This window comes from Drosophila innubila (assembly GCF_004354385.1).
Source record: "Drosophila innubila isolate TH190305 chromosome 2L unlocalized genomic scaffold, UK_Dinn_1.0 4_B_2L, whole genome shotgun sequence".
Taxonomy (NCBI): Eukaryota; Metazoa; Arthropoda; class Insecta; order Diptera; family Drosophilidae; genus Drosophila; species Drosophila innubila.
Window position 1 is genome coordinate 8,413,268 of NW_022995372.1, and position 22,416 is coordinate 8,435,683.

At 37.9% G+C, this 22,416-nt stretch overlaps 2 protein-coding genes across 2 annotated transcripts in view; one reads left to right on the forward strand and one right to left on the reverse strand.

The window, feature by feature from the left end:
• Nucleotides 1–5,327: 5,327 nt before the first annotated feature.
• Nucleotides 5,328–22,416, reverse strand: part of LOC117780023 (dynein heavy chain 7, axonemal) — a 28,377-nt gene continuing 11,288 nt past the window's right edge. The window contains 12 exon segments of the mRNA XM_034616390.1: nt 5,328–5,996; nt 6,129–6,280; nt 10,880–11,252; nt 11,590–12,966; nt 14,529–14,707; nt 14,766–14,873; nt 14,876–15,180; nt 15,244–15,531; nt 20,019–20,384; nt 20,440–21,279; nt 21,669–22,015; nt 22,094–22,276. Coding sequence (XP_034472281.1) covers nt 5,490–5,996; nt 6,129–6,280; nt 10,880–11,252; nt 11,590–12,966; nt 14,529–14,707; nt 14,766–14,873; nt 14,876–15,180; nt 15,244–15,531; nt 20,019–20,384; nt 20,440–21,279; nt 21,669–22,015; nt 22,094–22,276 — 5,025 coding nt within the window. The 3' untranslated portion in view covers nt 5,328–5,489.
• LOC117782002 lies at nt 6,486–10,547 on the forward strand. Its single transcript, XM_034618905.1, has 3 exons — nt 6,486–6,792; nt 7,074–7,311; nt 7,372–10,547. The coding sequence occupies exons 1-3, from the start codon at nt 6,486–6,488 to the stop codon at nt 10,472–10,474; spliced, it is 3,648 nt and encodes a 1,215-aa protein (XP_034474796.1). The 3' UTR covers nt 10,475–10,547.

Here is a 22,416-nt window from a genome sequence, read left to right on the forward strand (position 1 = left end):
GCCACCAAAATTTTGCCAAAAAAAAAAAATAGTCTGTAGATCATTTAGTTCTGCAAGTGAACTACGATGTCCAAACTCCAGTGAGTTTTCGATGTTTTCATGGAAATCGATTAATCCACTCGATAAATCGTCGAGTTGAAGTACTCCATAATCGCTTTCGCGAAAATCGAATTGTCGATATTTGAATGTATTTTTACATCAATAATAAAAAGAATGTAATTAAATTTTCTCGAACCGAACTGCAAAATAAAATATAAAACCATCTTTTTATTATATTAAGAATAGATAGATAGATAGATAGATGGATTGTTAATTCAATATTTTTTACTGTCTTACAACTTTTAAAATTAGAATTCATTAGATTATTCCATAATTCTAATATATAACATTACAACAAAATAAGGAAAAGGGATTTTTTTTGGACTCGAGAGTACCTTCAAATCATTCTTCTCTATTTCTTGAACCGGACGCGTCTTGTCTTCGCTTTGGATTCTTTTCGGTCTGATTTTGACACAAATCCCTTTGGTGCTAAAGCAATTTATGCGGTTGAGGCTATCGGGCGCAAGGCAAACACACTCACTCACTCACACAAGCACACACACACACGTACCCAGAGAAACCCAGTGAAGATGTGAGCCCTGAATATGTGAATACGCTTTTTGTATGGCCCACATGCACTTTACTGGGTTTCTCGGTTATGGTTGGATGGTCGGATGGTCGGATGGTCGGATGGTTTGTTGGTTAGAGATTGGCTCCTTTCATGGGCTGCATAAGTGCAATTTTATGCTTTTGCCCCAGAGTTGATAAATGGCGCCCAAAAGCGGCTATCCCGAAAGTTAGCATTCTCAAATCTCAAAGCCAATTCCCGGCCTAGAATTATGTAGTGTATGTGCTCACGTATAAACAACAACAATATATTACACATAAAAAATGTAAATTTCTGCACATAAATTTACAAATTGTCATGCATACCTACATAAGTATTCCTGTATAAATAGAGACATATTTTTATAAGTCTGTGTCATATCACGAATAGCAACGGCCATTGGAATATACCATAAGACCCGTTTACCTTTGGGTGAAACGTGATTGCAGATAGAGTGGCCAAAAGTAATGCTCAAGCATTTCATGTCATAAATTTATCAATGATTATGATATTTGGTAGAGCGAAGATTGTATACCCTTAAGATTTGCAGAAAAATTAATTATATCGGATAATTCTTTACTCTATAAAATTAAAATATCATGGACAATTTCTTAAAGATATTTCTAGAGATCTAGGTTCCATTATGTGTTAAAATAGTGTGGGCCTGGTGATCAATATTATATACAAAAAAGTTAGTTTTGTTGCCTAGTTCTATCAAGCTTGATTTATTTTGAAAGTTATACGAAGATATGTATTGCAATATATGTATATATTAAATATTAAATTTGTCATGTGCAAATCATGATTAATTTTTTAATGCATTTTATAAATCCGTGCTACAAACATCATAAATAAATCGAAACTCCCACAACGCGCATTACAAATAAATATTGATTTACCATTTTGTGAGTTTAGAACATTAATTTAGCTCGGATACAACCCCGCCTTTCCTCTAAAACACTCTCTACTCACGACTTAACGGCTGCTGTGTAACATTAGAGAGAAATAAATTAATATAAGTGTCTGAAAATATTTTTGATAACATAATATCTAGCTAGACGTTCCAGGGATCATCCTTTTGGGAAGGAATTAAATCCATTAAATGGAACGAGAAAAATTAAGTAGTTAAATGTCTTTTTTTTGTACAATGCCAATGGAGAGTAAAGAAAATAGGGAGTATGAAATGGGGAAAGCCAGGACTAGGCAACAATTTAGCAACTTTGCACATTTTATTTGTCTTAAGCTTGAAAATTTAATTAAAAAAGTCGAAAGCAAACGAAGTTTTAAAGAAAATGTTGCCCGGCATTAACGTTGAAGTTTCCTCAGAGACGGACTTGAGAAAAGTGGAGATGGCGAGGTAAAGGGATGGGAACTTGCCAAAGTTGCCGCATCGTTATCAGCGCCATCATCAGCAACAACAGAAACAACCACAAGAATAACACCAACAACAACAACTCAGCGATTCCTGTTCGATTCCTTCGTTAGCAATACTTTTTAGAATAAATTGTGATGGCCCCTCGAGTGGAAAGATGTACATATAAAGTGCCACCCCCGAGGGGATGCGGAGGTGAAGATAAAATTGTTCAACTCAGAGACTTTTTGGGATGCGGATGCCACGTTACGCTTCCTTTGATTTGCCGTTGTTTCTGCTGTTGTTGTTGGCACTGAGAAATTAATTGCATGCAAATATTGTCAGAGCGAGAGAAAGTAAATATAATTTCGTTGTTTGCTCATAAATACGCATTATTATGCGAATACAAATAGAAAACTACACGAAAAGAAATTCGAAGGAATACTAGGAATACTCTAACAATTCCAAACTCAAAACTAATTACTATTATTTCACTTTCTCAAAAATTCGCAAATTTTTTTGCTAGCACAAAAGTTATAAACTCAATTGTGGACCTATTTGAGATTACATTTTCATGAGACTTGGCTAAAAATTCGGTAGATTCAATTATGCGCTATAAAAATTATTAAAATATAAATAAACGGTTCTTCAATGATAACAAATTATAAAATCAACAAATTATAAAAAGTATAAATTATTAAGAAGATATATCAAGACTAAAATATTGTATGCATACAAATTTTTATATTTCTTGAAAATGCATAACAGCTTGAGTAAATTTACTGCGCAAATAACTTATGATAGGCACTTTATTATTACGACTGATAGCATTTTTCCCTGGAGATGCACCCTCACTTTCACCCTTTGAATGAAATAAGAAAACTACCCGAGAAAAGCTAAAGGTAACAGCAACAAATCAAGATGCCGACTGATAAGCAACAAGGGGATTTAAATAGGTAAATGAGGGGGTGAATAAAAGAAAGTGTTGCGTAGATTTCAAGCAGATTTCAACATAATCTAATCGCTTTAAACAGTTTGCGAAAATGTTGTTGCTTAATTAGCAACATTATATTTGATGGGGTCACGCACAGCTGACTGAGCAGCCAATGAGCAGACAGCTCAGAGGAATGGGACTAAGATTGGGGATGGACTCCTCCTCTTGGGGGATGATGACGTGGAGCGCTGATAAATAGCGTTCTTCGTTCGAAGGTGGTAATTAATGGGCAAGCAGAGTGAAGCCATTTTCAAGTGATAGAGTGTTGTAATTAATAGGCGTGATAAGCACAGCAAAGGACGAGGATAAACTCCCGCGCAGAAGCGGAAAAAATATACCCACTCTGCTGCCCAATAATTGAAATTATTAAAGTTTGACAAAAGTAAGCTGAAAAGCGCTAAGTCTGCGTTAAATTAAATGTTTTTTAAGTGTTGTGCATAATCGTAATCGAAACACGTTTATTTTTGGCACCAACTCAAAACTTTCCTCATAAATTATAAAACAAATTTAGAGGCACAACCCTCTGAAATGCTATGCAACAATTTTAAACCTAAATAAAACTTAAAAAAGAATGAAAAAAACTCTGAGTTTAAAATGAAATATTGCTGTAAAACAGGCTAAAAGTTAAATAATCACAGGCATGTCAGATAATAAATGATTAACGTGCATTGCAAGAGACCTCCGGAATTACTCAGAGTTAAATCCATACCATTTGGGCTAATTTATTTTCAGTCTTGGAGGACAACAAGTTGGAACTTTAATGTGCCTTGCGCATATATTAAATTTTCTCTACAGCAGGCTGGGAGGCCTCTCAACTTCAATTGAAATTGATAAGCACAACTCAAGAGGAAAAACCACAACAGTATCAAATGAACCCTTAATCAAAATATGAAGTAGAGAGAGACAACAGTCTTGTTTACGGTTGATATTGTAGTGGTTTGTGTGGTTTACACACTCAGTAGTGCCAACAAAAGCTTCCATTTAATTAATGTTCTAGTGTTCTTTGGTTTTGAGTTTGGTTTACAAAATGAGATCTCAATACAATTTGTTCTGAATAGAATTCAAATGACATTTATTACTAAACATTTCTTTCTTAAGTGCAAGGGCGTAGGCATCGGGGGAGGAGGGGCACTTGCCCCCATACACTCTGGCTAACAAAGTTTAAACTTCCACAGCCCATTCAGATTGTTATCATATCACATAAAATAACAAAATAAAACTGAAACTCTGGATCTTTCATTGATTGAAAGTTGTCAAGTATAAATTCCAACAGTGGCACTATTCATGAAATTATGTGAAAGATCAAAAGTGTCGAGCTCTAATTTTTCACACCAATTTGCGGGTACACAAAGATGAGTTATCTTCATTATTGCTATATTTGGTACAAAAAAATTAATTTAAAATATATTTAATGCCCTTTTGTTCAATTTAAAAAACAATTTAACTTAATTCTATCATTTTTACATTTATCAGCAACCATTGTTCATTTCCGGGGCCTCGACATCGGCTCTTTTGCTCTTTTGGGTTGTAAAAAATTTGTAAAGCTGTCCTGTATAACACATTTCACGTTTCACATTGGATAGATTTGGGGCCACAAACGACGGAAAATATATTTATTTTATTTTTTTTTTTCTATGGCAATTTTTTTTTTTGAATTTTTTAAAAATCTGTCTTTTTTTCTTACTTTTTTCTCAAAAGTATTACTTTTTCTATAAGCTAATGAATGTATCTATATTTCAATCCTACACAGTCTTAGATTAAAACCAGTAGTTTTAGAGCCATCTTTTCTTTAATAAGGTAAATTATGATATATTACTTATCTTTTTTCAGATTTTTTTTCTTTAAAATTCAAGGCCCCAAATCTATTCAAAATAGTGGGTCTCGTTAGTTTAATTTTGGGGCTGTTGCCTAGTAAAATAGAATCGGTCAATTTGTATTAATTAATTTTATCTCAAAAGCTCTATTTTGATTTAAGACCGATGGTTTGTTGGGCAAATCTTCTACAAAGTCGTCGAAGATTACGATTTTGACAACCGATCTGTCGCAATAAAAAATTACCCATTCTACTGTGTAATCTTTTCTTATTTTAAGGATCCTGTATGCTGAGTACGCAAAAAAAAGCTAGTCTCCGAAATAATATTAACTTATATATAGTTTGAAATGACTACAAAGACTAATTAAGATACGAAGTTATATTGCTCATAGGAATATGTGTTCAAATACCAAAAATATTTTGGAGAGATTAAATAAAATGTTTAATTTTAATTAATTATAATTGAAAGTATATAAGACTGTTTTTAAATTCCCGTGGCCCGCCAAATTAAAAAATCATTGTATTATATTCACATATGTGGAGCATTGATCTAATCTATCTGATCTTCTGCAACATTCTAGCTGATAATTTATTTATACATATTTAGATGTACATAATCAAGCTAAAGCATGTAATATAGAAAATATAGACTCGTGTTTACCGATTTCGAGTATTTCAACGCAATTTAGAAACTCAACTGGCAAAGAAGCGCCGTTCCGCGAATTATCCAATGGGCAATTGGTGTGTTTGGATTACAGCTGAGGAGCATGGCGACCACAAAATTGGTACTGTGTCCTGTGGTGGACAAAACACCACGTCTCTCAGCCGTCTTGTACATAGGACAGGTATAGGTATGTCTCTCTGGTAAATCGCTGCGTTTCAATGGCCTTAACCAAATGAGAGGCATTGTATCGAAAAGTTCTCGCGGTCGTGATTCAGCTAAATATTTATTCTTGCGATCCCAGCAGGCACCTTCGAGAAAGATGCCATAAACGTAGACACCATCAGCAGGTGCTGTAGTACCCTTCATTTCATGCTCCTCCAGCGAAAGTACTTCGTAGTCAAAAGCCAACAGATCTATGGAAATTACATATTTACGGGCATAATTCTGCTGGGCGCCCGTCAAAAATGCCTGGGTAAAGAAGAACCCGGACAACCAGAAGGTCGATGGAGCGCCATGGTCATACCAATGCTAGGTAAAGAGAGGGAAAAAAATGAGGGTCAACATTTGCTAAAGTAGGACCTATCGATTTGGCTCTGACAAATAAACAAACTTGCTGCCACGGACAACAACAAGTTGGTTACCATGAGAGACTCGACTCACCTGCAGAAATTCCAAACGACGCAAAAAGTCCGTGACATAGCTGCCAAGTGGTTTGAGACTGGGATAGGACTTGCTAGCCCACATAGCAGGTATTTTGGCAATAAGCACAGACTTATAGACCGCCTCCACAGCAGCGGACATTACCACGAGACCTATATAAAAGAAACATAATAAATAAATAGAATTAAAGTCAAGCAAAAAGTTGTTGGATAAGTTTATCAAGTAGGCGAATCGAATTGAAAATTCAATTATAAATCGGACAACAAACGTGAAACACACTTATAAATGATTAGCGCACATTTTGGAATTCTTGTGAAAAATACTTAATAAATAAAGCTTATTTAAATAGAGATCAAAATGCCAGCACAGGACTTGGATAAGTCCGCAGATCCGGGCATAATGAATGTGCTCTTCGAGGCACGACGCATTCGCAATAGCAGCTCTACATCGAAGCGTAGTTCTTCTCGGGTTTCCGTTTCCGATGTCAAAAAGGTTCGATCCAAGGAGCAACTATTGTTCGTGGAACCACCGAAGCATGCAAAGCGTGTGACGTTCAGCAAGCAACGACCTGTGGTGCAAACCACAGTTAAGGATACGGAAATGCAAACCGGTCTTACATCATGTTTGATCACAAATCCTACGCTAGATCCACGTATAGAAGGGGGTGAGTACCGATAAGGATTACATTTAAATAAACTCATTATTCGTAACTTATATTCTAATATATAATACATAAAGAATAAAAAAATAACGAAAATGTAATTAAGCAAATCGGATGATTAACGGACTACTCGTATAAAAAAGGTTTAAAAAAATATTTTTGTTATTATAAAACTTTGAAACATGAATGTTAATTTTATTAAAAGTTAAATAATTGTAATGTCGTAATATATATTTTAAAACTTTTAATATTCGTGGTCATTTTTATAATTTTTCCTTAAACAGGTGCCAATAATCCGGCGGAGCGCAAAGTCGGCTGGTTGGCGCGCACAGACAGCGAATGTCAATTTAAAGCGCCAGGCATTGATTTTCTTACGGATCGCGATACAAACGTCATCACCTTTGAGGTGAAGATGCGAGATTCGCTGCAGAGCGTCAAGGATTACACAACCAAATGCGATTACTTTCCTAAATTTGTGGACAAGCGACCCTACAAGGATCAGGCAACACAGACATTGTATAGGTAGGTAAAGCAATTGAGATCCCAGATGAAATGCCTCTCAACCCAACTTTTATGATGTAGGGAATCTTCGGCTCAGACACTTGCCTATTTGCCCGAGATTATTGACAAGGAACGGGATGAGAATTTGGAGATATTTAACTTGGCCAACCTTCTGCCGGGAGATAAGCCACCGGGTCTCTATGAGGTGGAGATTTTGGAGCGTGCCCGCAAGCGCTGGGCCTTCAACAAAGCTTTGAAGACAAACTTTATGAAGCAACTCCATGAGGCGAGGGAAAGTGTAATTAAAAGCAAATACCGCCCTATCCTGGAGGCCTTTGAGTGGGAGCAGTGGATTGAGCGGGAGGAATACATACAGGAGTGTCAGATGATGCGACTGGAGATCGTCATTCGTATGTTCGATAAGCGGGAGAAAGAGATGCACAATGCGTCCAAGACACGTATCGAAGTTGCCTGCGAGACAATTGAGAAGCGTCGGCAACGTGGTTTGACCAAGAATGAGATTCAATATCAACGTGCGATGCGACGACTTCAAATCGAACACTCGGGCACTTCCCGTCGCTGGAAGAAGCCGAGTCCCATGCAAGCCTTGGGCTCACCCTGCTCCGAGTTCTATGGTCCTCTCATACGCCATGGCGTGGATCCTGCACGTCGTAATTTCGTGGGTGATGGACGCAAGGCCTTCGACATGCGCATCGATAATCTGGAGAAGCGTGTCGATATGGATAAGTTGGAGTGTCCATTTACCAAACTTAAGGAATGGTCGAAGCCTAAGGAATATGTAAAGGAATATGAGCAGAACTTCTGCTCAGATAAGCATCTACAGAAACTCTATGAATCCCTGAAGAGTCTGAGATCTCAAGCAACCAAACAGAAGACAGCTCCCAAATGCTTAAAACGCCGACCTAAACCTGTTTCCGAGGTGGATTCTCGCATCAGTTACAACTACGAGGACGTGGACGCCACAGATTTCTTCAGGGATCGCGTTCGACGAACAGAAGGTACAGAAGTAGCTCGACACGATGATCTATCGCCCGAACAGCTGCTGGCCATACAAAACTTCCTCGAGGATGACGAGAGGCGAAAGAATTCTCCGGACATTGCCAAACAGATGTTGGAGGAACGACGTCATGAGGATCTGGAGCAGATGTTACACATGTACGAAGGCAGCACCATTGGCTGGATTATGCAATTCCTATCGGAGGAAATGGAACGCTTGCAGGAGCAGAGAAAACTCCATTTCTTTTCGATACTCGCTCAGAAGGAACGCTGGCGACGTGAAGCCGCCGAGGCGGGATTACGACAAAAGGAGAACAATATGCGACTGCTCTACGAGGACATTTTCCAGCAGAGCAATGTGGTTCACAGTGAGGTGGCCGATGAGTTTATCAACACCATTTTAACCACGGATATGGCCCACATCGCCGAATGCGATGCCGCCGAAGCAGTTGGCAAATTGGCCAAACAAATCGATGCGGATATTCAACGTTGGCTGGAGAGCTTTAAGCTTATCCAAACCCCATTGACCTATGAACCTCTGCGGGAGGTATTACGTGCCATGGTCTTTCCCGATCTAAATACATTGGTTATCAAATACGAGAAGACTTTGATAGCCAAGTATATCATCGAGGATGTGATCTTCCCACGCATCTGGGATGAGTTGGAGAACTATGACATAGCTAGCACTTTGGCCAGCGATCTGATTGATCGTCTTATCGATAACGATCTGTACTTTTTCTCCACGGAAAGTGATAGTGATACGCCACATCACACATCCTATTACGAGGTGAAGGCAATTTTAAGAAAAGTTATTCGTCGGGCGGTGCCAGGACGTCGATGGAAGACTGAAACTGAGCTTATTGCCCACGAAACCTACAACAGTATCCTTGATGATGTCTTTGATGGAATCTTAGAAAAAATGAACATGGAACCCGCTCCCATGGAGCCAGTTCAACTACATCAGGCTTTCTCACGACCCCTGATAAGTAAAACAGACAATATTCGCGAATTAGAGGAATTGAAGGTATTGGAAAGAGCTAAAGCGGATTCTGCTGGAGAAACGGATTTAGAGAATATTGTACTTCTTCGCACTCAAGTCCTTTCATTGCTCAAGAAAATGAAGGGCGATAAAATAACAAAACCTCTGGAAACCGATGAGATATACCAGGGAGACGATATAACGAAGGCGGAGGATGATAAGACCGATAAATTTGTTCATCGTCATGTCTTCAATGAAGTTGAAGCTGAGAAACTTCACGATGAGGAAGATATCTGTAGTATACAAAGTATTATGGACATATTAAAGGAGGAGGATTTCGGACTTCTTCGGCATATGATGAAAAAGGATCAGGTTAAGGATTCGTCAAGCACATTGACAGACATTGGCGTCGATTTCGATAATCAAGGAACACAGACCAGACAGGAAGATCAGCTTATTGGAGCATTTAATGAGCTAATTTACACCGAAGGCTCTGAGGAGAATACGGAATATGAGGCGGATGATGAACGCAGCTTGTGGAATCAAGGAGGTGAGGAGGAGGAAATGATTGGAGAGGACGAAGAAAACGAGAGCGAATTGGAAAAGGAACTATCGATAGAACCATCGAAGGTACCATCAAAGGAACCATCAAAGGAACCGTCAAGTGAACCATCAAAGGTACCATCAAAGCAACCGTCAAATGAACCATCAAAGGAACCATCAAAGGAACCATCAAAGGAACCATCAAAGGAACCATCAAGGAAACCATCAAAAGAACCATCGAAAGAACCATCGAAAGAACCATCGAAAGAACCATCGATAGAGCAATCCAAAGAACCATCAAAAGAACCATCGATAGAGCCATCAAAGGAACCATCAAAAGCACCATCGAAGGAATCATCAAAAGAACAATTGAAGCAAATATCAAAAGAAGGTTTATTGGATGAGAACAAAGTCAAATCCGATCTAATGCAACAGAAATCCAGCGTTTTTCTTATCGATCAGGAAGATGATGAGAAACAAATTAAAAAGGATACTCCGAGTACCTTCTTCGATGCCAGGGCTGCAAAGAAAAGCGTAATTGGCAGTAATTACGATCTGGTGGCAACTGTCGACACAAATAACCCGAAAATGAACACTGAAGAGAAAGTGGCAGAATTGCCAACAACTGGATCACATCGCGAGTAAAACCAAATACCAATTTAATGTAATTTGTTAAAGATGATTTTAAATTAAAAGTTACTTTAGTTATATGCAACCACTAATAGCAAATAATGCTTAACGCAGTTGAGCTTTATGGACTTGAAATTCATTTAAATTTTGGCTAACAAAAAAAATATTTAAAATTTTATTTTTTTAACAAAGAAAATGTTTTTGGATTTTTACCCTAATGCATTTATCGAAAGTAACGTAACATTCGATTGTATAACCAGCGCATGTTTCATTACAATTATTTTTACGAGTTTTAAGAACATTGTTCGCATTTCTCAACTTTTCTTTATTTATGGAAAACGTGTTCACTCGTTTTTAGTTTTTGTTCCGTGATAAGTTTATTGATGAATTAAATGAAAACAAAATAAAGACACAACTTACCCTTGATGCCCTTCCTCAATGTAATGAGACTCGTTCTTATTGTATTGAGAAGCACGTTGAATCGCACCATTTCCTGTACCAAGACCGTATTCATGCTCTCATTATATCGAGTTGGATAACGCAATAGAGCTTCATCCCGGTCGAACAACTTGGGAAGTTTATCCAGTATATCAGTGGCGACATTAGTCACGACCTCTTCGGGGGTCAACGCCTTGGAGCCTTCGCTATCGTCTTGGGAGCCGCTTGTGTCCTTAAGTGGCATATTGTAGAGCGCAAGGAAGGGTGGACATGTGGGACAGGTGGGTAAGGATAGGTTTTCGGGATAGCGTTTCGATAAAACATCTACATAAACCCTTTGGGTTTTCTCCAGTTTCTAAAGCGCAAGCATGGAAAGCAATTACAAAAGAACTTGAAAGCAACTGAATACAATGAACCTGCAGCTGATACTTACGCGTTTCTCATAGAGATCCTTTTGAAATTTTATTGTTAGCATGTTTTGAAGCAAATCATTTAGTTGAAAATCTTAGATATAGATTTTTGTCTAGCTTAAAGTTACTTACCCAACGTTCCTTAAAAGCGGCAGTTGAAATTTTAGCAAAAAACATTAGCAGATGTCAAAGCAGAACAAGGATTACAAACTAGAGATTCTATTTTCTACTCAGGTATGGTGTTAACACCCACTATAGATCTTAGGACTACCCTCCACTTACCTGTGTCAGCAACGTGTGTGAGAGCAACATATCAGTCTCCTGTTGATCCTTCATAATATCGGCATTCGCATGGAAACCGAAAATAGATGGAGCAGAGATCTGTGGCAATTCCCTTGTAAATGTCAAATATAAATCGACATCCTTGAAGACAGGTATATAGTACAATCCAGTGTCATCCAAATAGTATGGTTTCTCCAGATCAATGATAGCAGGACAATAAAACCTATCCAATATCGTTTTCAGGGTACGACGATCCCAATCATCGGTGACTCGACCACCATAATTACACTCTCCGGTCAAATAACGCAGGGCATCATAATTAACAGTCTCGTATTGATTGAGGAACATGCGCAACTGCATCAGGGATATGCGTAAATCCGTTTCATTAAATTCATAGGGAATATTCCAGCCGATGGGTCCAAAGTAACGACGTTCTTGGATGACAGCGTGGAAGAAGCACAGCGAATATATCAACTGCTTAAAGATACGAGGTTGAGTGCAGGATTCATACCACTCCAGGTCACTTATAGGATCGCTTATCATAGATCGTAGGATATTAGAGCGTAATCCTTTAGGCGGCTCATTAGTCATTTTGATGCCATTCTGCAGCACCACAACCGGAAAATGTTCGGCCGGATAGGAAGTCAACCATAAACGAAAATCTGGATGCGTTGAATCGGGTAGGAGATTCTCGCAGACCTTCTCCAAAGAAGGCATAAAGCTGGCAGCCAAATGGCAATTTTGTAGAACAACCCAATTGCCCAGTTTGACGCCCTCATCAATCATCTTGATGGCAATGGGACCCTGTCCCTGTCCCAAGGACAGAGAGAACAAGCGATTCGTTCCAAAGCCTTGATCCTCAGCAAATTTAAGAAGTGTAGCCGTTGGATCCGAGCCGGGAGTAAGAATGAAAATCAATGGCACACAACAATGTGAATCTCCAAAAGATGCACTCAAATCAAACTGCGGTGGATCCACAAATTTGGCGCCCAACTCTCCCGAGACGAAGTTCAGCACAGCTGGCACCAATTTGTCAGGTCGGAAGCAACGCAGCAACAATAACTTTTGAAATACACTTAGACGTTTTGACCACTCCTTGGGTACAGATTGATTATCCTGGGGAAACTTGGCATCGAATAGCAACTTCCAATTGGATGGATTGGCGGTAACATCTTCGCGTAGTCCTTTGAAACTTGGAATATTCGACAGACGGCAAATCTCATCCCAATTTTGTACACCCAGCCAGGGTGCGGGATTCTTGTATGGATTCTCCAGACCAATGCCGCCAGTGAGCAGGAACATCCATTCGGCGTTGTCAATCAGGTTTTCATGCTTCATCAGATTGATGTTCAATATGAGCGAGAACAAGAGCTTATCCTGTCATAGAGCAGAAATTTCATTAGTTGGTGTTGGTTGACAACGTACTCCTTCTGTCACTTTTTTTTGTGCTTCACTCACGCATTAAATGGGTTATACATGGGTTTACATAACTAGAAAGGTTGTCTACCCACTAAAATCAAAGCAATTTGCCAGAAAAAAAGGAAAGTAAAAGCAAAAACCCCAAACGCCATGTCCCCCTCACTCACTTCTCATTTTTCACAAGAAAATTAAAAGCCAAGGATCAAAGGCGAGCTTATGCGAAAGGCAAAGGGCAAAGGGCGCATCGCATAATTGACTGAAAACATCATGAAGTCAGCAGGGACCTGTTTGTTGGATCTGCTCTCTCACTTTTAATCTATATTTCATTTTTTAATTTGTTTTTTTTTTCATTTCAGCTACGTAATAATATTACTTGCACTGTGAAAGTGGCACAGCGAATGGTAAAATGATTGCTGAATAACAGATAACAGAGTTATAAATGGCACAGGTTGATGTCACAGATGAGCATGAAAAATTAAGTTCCCTTTTGAAAAGTGGAAGCCAAGTGGAAAATATCAACATGAATCAAAAGCAGTGAATTAGCACTGAAAGTAGCATTCAATTGCTTTAACAGCGTCACCTTATCATATGAAATTATTCAATCAGACACATTTTAAAATTTACGTTAGTAGAATTATCATTTGCATTAACATTAATATTTATTAGCAGGGTCAACTATCAAAGGACACTTTAACATTTGTTGTAGAACAAAAACAAGGGCGTAGGCAGAGGGCAGAGGGCAGAGGGCAAAGGGGGGTACTTGCAACCCCACCCCCCCTTTTACACTCTGGCTAACAAAATTTTAACTTCCAAAATCCATTCGGATTGACATCACATCACATAAAATATCAAAATAAAATTGAAACTCTGGATCTTTCATTGATTGAAGTTTCATAGTTGGCAAGTATGAATTCCAACAATAGTACTGTTCATGAAATTATATAAAATATACAGAAGTGTTCTAGCTCTAATTTTTTATACCTATTTGCGGGTACACAAAGATGAGTTTTCTTTATTATTGGTATATTTGGTTCGGTTCGGCGGTTCGAGCAAGACATCAGTTCAGTCCTCAAATTGGTTGGGTTCGAACCCTGGTTCAATTTCATAAAAAAATATATTTTTATTGCTTTAGCATTTACTTCTTTAAAACAGAGTAACTGATACTCTTAAGTCGGACAACCTATTAGAAAGGCTAAGAAGCTTCTTTCTCAAATGCTTGACATTAAACAGAGAACTATGAATGGAAACGCACCTGGGAGACAGTTCGCATTGCAGATTGTCAATTGTATTGAAGGCAGTGAGGCAGGAATGGTTATGGCCGGGCTAAGGAATTATTATAGCCCAGTGAAGCAGAAACGTTGAGTCGCCACAAAGAAAACAATAGCGGCAAGAAATACTCTTCAAAATAGAACGAAATGGGATTACATCGCAATTACGAAACAGGAGTGTACGAGGTATGACTGTGACCCCAAGTTGAACTAACTGTTCGACGATAAATGGCATTAAGTTAAAGTACTTACACGCTCGAACAGACTGCGACAGATGTTGACGTACAGACTGTAGGTGAAATGATTTCTCAAGTCCGCCAAACGTGCTGTAATATCATCGACCTTTTCGGTATTGTCAATCGAACCCATATATAGATTGACAAACCAAACCAAACTGTATTGATACATGGGATCAATATTAGCAAGCTCCACTGTAAGTATTCAAAATATTAAGGAATTTAAATAAAATATTACATAAAACTTTGTTACCTATGGTAAAGAATAAAATCGTTGAATGTTCAGCAATGGGAACGTAGCTGAGACGTGCCAAATCGATCTGTTTTTCTGTAGCCTCCGTAATAATTTGCTTTTCGCTATGTCATTCGCTAAGGCTTTAGCTGAGCTCAAAATCTGTACAGCTGTTTCATCCTCGAGAATATTTTCGGCTGACGAAAGTACCTCCAATATCTGATCTTCAGTCTCTTTCAACATGCGCTTATTCTCAGCACCCTGTACAATTAGATTATTCTTCTCCGCCTCCAAATCGGGTCGTTCACGTGCCACGGTAATACCCAACAGTTGATCCTGTAATCCCTGTGTGGTAATCATGAAATTCAAAAGAGTTACCTTGACCGCCACTTCGGGCAGATAATGGGGATTTCTTAGCTTCGTGGTCATGTAGAATCTGTTACAAATTTAAAAAAAATCTTTTATATAAATATATGTAAGTTATTTAGGCAAACGCAACTTGAAACTATGATTATATTCAATAACCGAATCACCCAGTTTAATACAGAGTGTGCCACCCTGTTTGAACAGAGTCTTCTGCAATATGGACTCCAGTATGGGATCCAACTCCTCCCCAATGTTTTCCAGCAGCACAGGTAAACCAAATTGTATTGCATTTTCCAGCACACGCGTGTAATCCGCTTGATTCAATCGAATGACACACAATTTATTATTTTTCTCGTAGTTCTTAATCCATTTATTGGCCTGTCCCTGTGGATCAATCATTAAAGGCCAACGTCGTGCATTCCTATAAATAGATTATTGTATCATATCATTGCAAGGGCAAATATAATTAAATGAAGAAAGAAAATAATTAAAGGAAACACTGACATTTTCAGATTATTTTTAAAATGTATGACCATTTCCATATTTACTGAAGTATACAAGTTCCTCAAAAGCATCAGAAACACAACAAAACAACCTTTGAAATATTAATTTTAAGAAAACCATTCATAATATTCGCACTTGTAGTATATTTTCTATGAATTACATAACCAAAAACACCCTTTAGTACTTTACTACCTCAAAGGTAGGTAAGCCTCAATTTTTGACAGCAGCATTTTTATAAAACTATTAAAAATGCTCGTAATACTCCAAGCCAATTTTCATTATTCTCATTTGTGTTTTAAAATTTGTTAAGAATTTAATTATATATATAATATACCATTATTAAATATAAGTATAGCGTATATGTTCAGAGAATACGTGTTTTCATATAAAATTGTTGAATATTTCCCAGATTTACAAGATTTACATTTACCACTTGATAATATACGTAAGCGGTAGCTTAGCTTTTAAATTTAATTAATGTATAAAAATGATTATTAAAAGAAGCACTTTGGAAGAATAATTGGTAAGAAATTGAGAACGTGTGTAGCCAATATAAATAAAAGTTGTGGTTCGCTTAGACTCAAAAATACGAGTATAAGCTTACATAAAAATAATCGAAAGATTAAAATATATAAACCTGCTAATCTACTAAAAATGCGAACCTCTAGTAACTAAACAATTTTAATTCCCTTGGCTAACATACCTACAGGGTATAAAAGCTGCAAATATACATGAGCAACATTGGTTCAACATATTTATAAGCGTATATATTTCTATAGAAATCAAATATGAAATTAATATAATGAAAAGAACAGAGACAGAACAAGGACTTATATAAAACTGTATTTACATGTTTAAATATGCAAATTTATATTAACATGCATATGTATTTACAGTGAGTGTGGAGGACACACAGATACAGGGACATTCAGATACCGATACAATAGAATATCGCAAAAGGAGCAACAACAGTCACAACAAGAACAAAACAAATGAGTACCCGAAACGCGACAACATCAGCACATGACAAATTCACACCGAATACAAATTGTTCGTGCGAATGAATGAACATTTTTGTAAATTGAAAACTTGATGAATGAAAAATATTTGATGGAAAAACAAAAGAGCCAATTTCGAAAGCCGCTCAAAAAAATCAAAAAAAAAAAAAGAACTGTCAGCGAATAAATGCACATACTACATATGTATTCGCATACATATCCATATATTTATATGCATGTTGAGTACATAGGGCTTTTCAGAAAGCACAATAGTTGAATTCAGATATGGGAAAAGATTGCAATTGTTGAATTCACGTACTGTAGGCGGTGGAAAATGTGAAAAGCTGACCAGAGTTCAAAGCACCGGTAAGGGACAGAGAGTTGAGATAGCAAAAGGAAAATAAGAATAAATGGATGGAAAAAAAAGAAAAAGAAAATAATACACACAATGTAATTGCAGTAAAAGAATACAAATTGTATACAAATGAATCTTTTTTAAAAATCACGAAAAGTTGTGGGAGTTTCAGAAAAGTATTTCCTGAATATTAAAATGAGTATTTAAGCCCACTGAAGACGACTACATTCAATTATATGTATACCCTTAAGACAATTCTGTTTAACTTTGGCCTATTAAAAAAGGATTTCCTTTTTACTCTATCGAAAATAAACGGTGAAAAAGTATAGCTTAAAGCTGTGTGACTGAAAATTAAAGCAAAAATTATATTCCTCAAAGGCAGTTCTCGTTTATTTTGACCTTTTTCAAATTAACATTATTTAATCAAACATTTATGCAAAGACACAGCACCCGAACCTGCCTAAAACGAATTCAGCACCTGCTACCCCATATTAGCAATTTACGTAGATGGCTTGCTGCGGATCCCGTTTGCTGGTCCCGTGAATCAAGAGGGTCACCATGTGGTCTACGTGTCCCCCAAGACCCCCCATATGAACGGGAACCACAGCAAAGGGCAACACAAAAACAAAGCAAACTGAGGGGAATGATTCAAGTAGTTTAGATTGCTATGCGGGTAAATACCCTGGAGATAAGTTTGATGCATATAAATAGCGTACATCGACACTCGTTTAATTCATATTAATTGGTACTATGTTAACATAGTATCATCATATTGAAAACCAGTGGGAAAGGATATAGTCGAGATCCCGAGCATAAGATACCCGTTACTTATACACACCAAAAAAAGGTAAAAGTCTAGTGACGAGTCCAGCCCCAAAATTTCTGATATTAAATTTTGTGACGAACAAAATAAAATTTAATATAAAATAAAACTTTAAAATAAAAATACAAATTAAAAAAATAAAACACGAAAACTGTCCATTGTAGTCTGTGTGTGAAAGTTTGGTTGCTCTATTTCTTATGGTCTCTGAGATCTAGGCGATCACACGGGCGGACAGACGGACAGGCGGGCAGACACACATGGCTATACCGACTCGGCTGTTGATGCTGATCAAGAATAATTATTCTTTATGGGGTCGGAGATGCCTCCTTCTCCCTGCTACTATCTATACATACGAACACAATATACCCTTTAACTTTTTTGAAGTATCGGGTATAAAAATCATTGGTAATACCCATCAAGAATTATCTTTTACATTTTATATTTAACATTTTTTAAACATTGCTGCTGACAACAGGGTATTAAATACAAATACAACAAAGTAACTAAGCAGAAATTCATTCATCTTTTGTCCAACTGCAGTAGCTGGTAGTAAATTGTCGTCTGAACAAATCCCAACATCATTCATTTGCCATGTCTATTCAATGTAAAAATTAAACGTAATGCTCACATTAATCAATTGCTTATCCTTTGTCTGTATGTGTGTGTGTGAGTGTGTGTAGTGTTTGTGAGTGTGTGTGTGGCTCATACCTCAGGTATTTTGGGCATGCTACAAATTACTTTGAACACTTTCCGAGGCAACAGCCAAGAATTTCCTTTATTAAATCGACAAGCGACATGGTATGGCATGCGGCATGTGGCATGTGGCATCGCGACGTTGCCGCCCTTAGTGACTCCCGACCTCACGGTGAAAACTTACCAGATGCGTAATACTCTCATCCACACGCATCAAACACGAAAATTCTACGCTCTTTTGCTTCCCTATCCAGCATCCCTCAGCCCTTAGTCAGCGTTTGACGAGGGGTGTGGTGCATTTGTACCTTGAACTAAAGCAACCACCGGCGCATGCTGTGCTCCTGCTTTCCTGCCCACATGCGGGCGAAACACACACACAAACACAGAAATGGAGACGAGGAAAGGCGCAACCCCCGCCACGTTCCACCTCCACCTTCAAAAGTTCAAGTAACGCTAACGTACCGCGTAGAGCATCCGGTGTTGTTCTCACACTCGCCACACTAAACACGGTTCGTATCTTTAATTTTCATAATATGCGTGAATTCTAACATTATATGTTTTGTAATTAGAAAACAACAAAAATGAGAAGAGCAAAATAAAAACGTGCATTTCGTGCGCCTGACATGCGCCCCATACTATAATTACCGTGTCAGGTTGTTTAATTGATGTGGGCTCTATGCGATTATACTTGGATTGGATTGGATTGAAATAGATTGGTTTTGGATGCGAGCCACAGCTGCTGCTCCACTAGACTAATGAAAGCTTGACATCGTTGACATTGACATTGTTCGTTACCTGATTTAAGCCGAATTGCAGCAAAAAGATGCTGGAAAACAGGACTCACCCGTTTTTTGTTAAGCTTTATACAAAGTTAACAAATCAAATATTTTCTAGCTATTTTCAAACTTATCTTAAGAATGATGATTTTAACTTGCACCTTGGTAACTAATAATGTAATATGCAATTTTATTATACCCCTAAATCTATAAAAAGCAATATAGCCAATTCGTTTCTACGAAACTGAGGCTAAAGTGGAATTTCGTATACGGAGAAGACCAGAATAAAAGAAATTCTACAGTTGTAGTGTACTGAATTTCAGGAAACATATAAGTAAAAGCTTTTGGACATTTCGAAGAAATTGATTGCAAACAAAGAAACAAAAATAAATTGTTAAACAGCAAAACCAAGTTCCATAGTCAAGCTACCCAATGCTTAATAATTTGTTGTAGAATTCTTCTAAAAAAGATAATTTTAACTACACCTGAAGCTCTAACATTGTATCAATTACATAGATCACGTGTAGACAGGCAAAACTCAATGTTAAGCATCTATATGGAATTCTAAGAAAGTGAAATCTTGGAAAGTCTCTTATTCGAATCAATTCAACATATAAAAGAATTGTTTCAGTGGAATTGTTGCGAAACTGCTTTTGAAATACTTGAACTACTTTTCAAGCAAATCAATTCTCGCCATTCTTGCGAATTCCAAAAATATCTTCTATTTATATTATAAGCCCAATAGCCAGCTCTACTCACTTCATCATAATGGCGCTTTCAACAGAAAATGCATCCGTAGGCAATCCACAAATATTCCAGAAACGAATCTCAACAGCTTCACCGAGCACAGTGGCCAGCTGAAAGTCCGGAGTACAGGTGACTCCATAATCTATGCACTTTGTCACCCATTTGTGGATTTGTGAGAGACGAAAATCGATAGTAAAAGGACCCAAATAGGCGACAACACCCGAAGAGATGAGCACGTCACCTGTGACGCTCTTAAAGCTGGCTTGAAGCATCTTAGCCGATTCCGACCAACGAGTACGTTCTCCTCCCAATCCAGAAATGAGTTCCTGAGCACGTTGCAGTTTCTTGGTACAGGCTTCATGCTCCGAGAGTAGAATACTACAAACACAATGATATGAGAAGATGGAGAAATGAAAGCATAATTGGTACTCACCCATATTGCCGCAACTGTTCATCAAGAATCTTTTGAATGGCTGCCAAATTCGCCTCGACACGCGCCAATTGAGCCAACTTTTCATTTAACAGTTTCATGGCCGCATTGTAGGTAGCTTCTGCCTCGGCGAGGGCAATCTTTTTAGGCGCTACAATCTTGGCTACAACATCGTACTTGGAGAGCGCAATAACCCAACGACAGAGACCCTCGCAGGCCGTAGATGCCGACTTGATCTTTTCCGGATCGAAGGCTTCATTGCTGAGAATACGTTGTTGTAATTTCTTCATCACCTCGGGCGGAATATTATCCTTATCGAAGTTGAGCAAACTGTCCAAGAATTTCATATCGCTGAGCACACGCTTCGAGGGACCCCAATAGTCTTCCACGGTCCCAACGCCACTGGGGTTGGGCACCTTATCAGGCTTCATGTCCTTCAAAATACAAACAGCCTCCATAACAATCCGCACACCAATCGGAGGACTCTTCATGGTCTTCACCACAGCAATATCAGCGGTAGTAAGGGTATTAAGTGCGGATAAGGCCGACTCCAAAATGGGCAGCGCTTCACCCAACTTGGCATCGCATTCATCTTTGATTTCTTGGGCAACAGCTGCCTGCTCCTTTGCCGCCTGTTCATCCAGTTTAACCAATTCTCTTTGCTCCGCAGCGACTTTGCTATCCGCCGTCACCTTGGCCACCTGCTCGGCAACAATCTCCGAGGCTTCCTTTAACTTGGGCTCCAAGGCCTGCAATTGTTCCTGCATTACGCCCACTTGCTGTGCCGCAATATCCAGCTGTGAAATACCCGTCAAATAACGATTGCGATTCATAGTAATGTTGCTAGATAAATAATAATAATAATTATTATGAGTACGAGTATATTAATAAATGTTTTGCTGTTGCAAATAAGAGCTGTGTATAAAAAAAATATATATATAAATGAGAATATCGTAGGTATATTATTTTTAGATGTTAGATGATAGATCTGGATATAGAAATTTAAGAAATGATAAAATTATGCTTAATTTTTATTTAAAAATTATATAATCAAAGAAAACTTTTTTCTTTCAGCTACGATTTTCAAATAAAAGTTTGAGATTATATTATTGTTTTGCAACTTTTTTTCAGTAGATTTTTTCAATTTTTTAAAAATAATCAAAATAATAATATTGATTTTTTCAGCTATATTTTGATTATTTTATTCGTTACGGTCACTCCATGGTACTCACTTTCTTTTCTGACTTAACAGCGATTTGAATGTCTGAATCAATTCCAAATACGAAGTGGGCGTCACATAATTATATCTATGTAATCTTGTAAAGAACTTTGCTGATAACTCCTGTGTGGATGTATGGAATTCCATGCACATATCTATTGCTGTCTTACGCTCCAGTGCAGTTAGATCCTCAGAGGCCAGGAAGCGAGTGGACACCGCCAAGAGGGCGTCTTCTGGCCAAGGCTGGAACCAATCTATCGTACAACAATTGACAATCGATGGAAACTTTCTAATGCGATTTCTCAAAGCGTCTCCAATTGGCGACATGGCCAACACTATATGCAACTGGTCCTTGCAGGTCTATGGGAAATATATACAAAGACATAATTAGTTTAGAATGTTAAAAGGAAAATAAGTTAGTTCACAATCAGCTCCCACCGTCACAAAGAAATTAAATAGGGCCACGGGACTGCCATCAGTTTGTACGGCTTTATCACGCTGCTTGTCGATTTGTGCCATCTTCTCGACCACCTCGATTTTCTCCTCGTTGGAAAAGAGATTGGGCACCTCACCGGAATTCAACAGATTATTTATGTCTTCCAGGAATGATTCGTCTTTAATCTAAAACGCTCAAATTGTTAATAAATGTAAATAAATAATCAAGAGACATATATGTCAATAATTCGGTGTACCAAATAACAATTATAATTGTTATTGCCCTTGCAGATCGATCCTAACTCTTTAATAATATCTAAAATGAA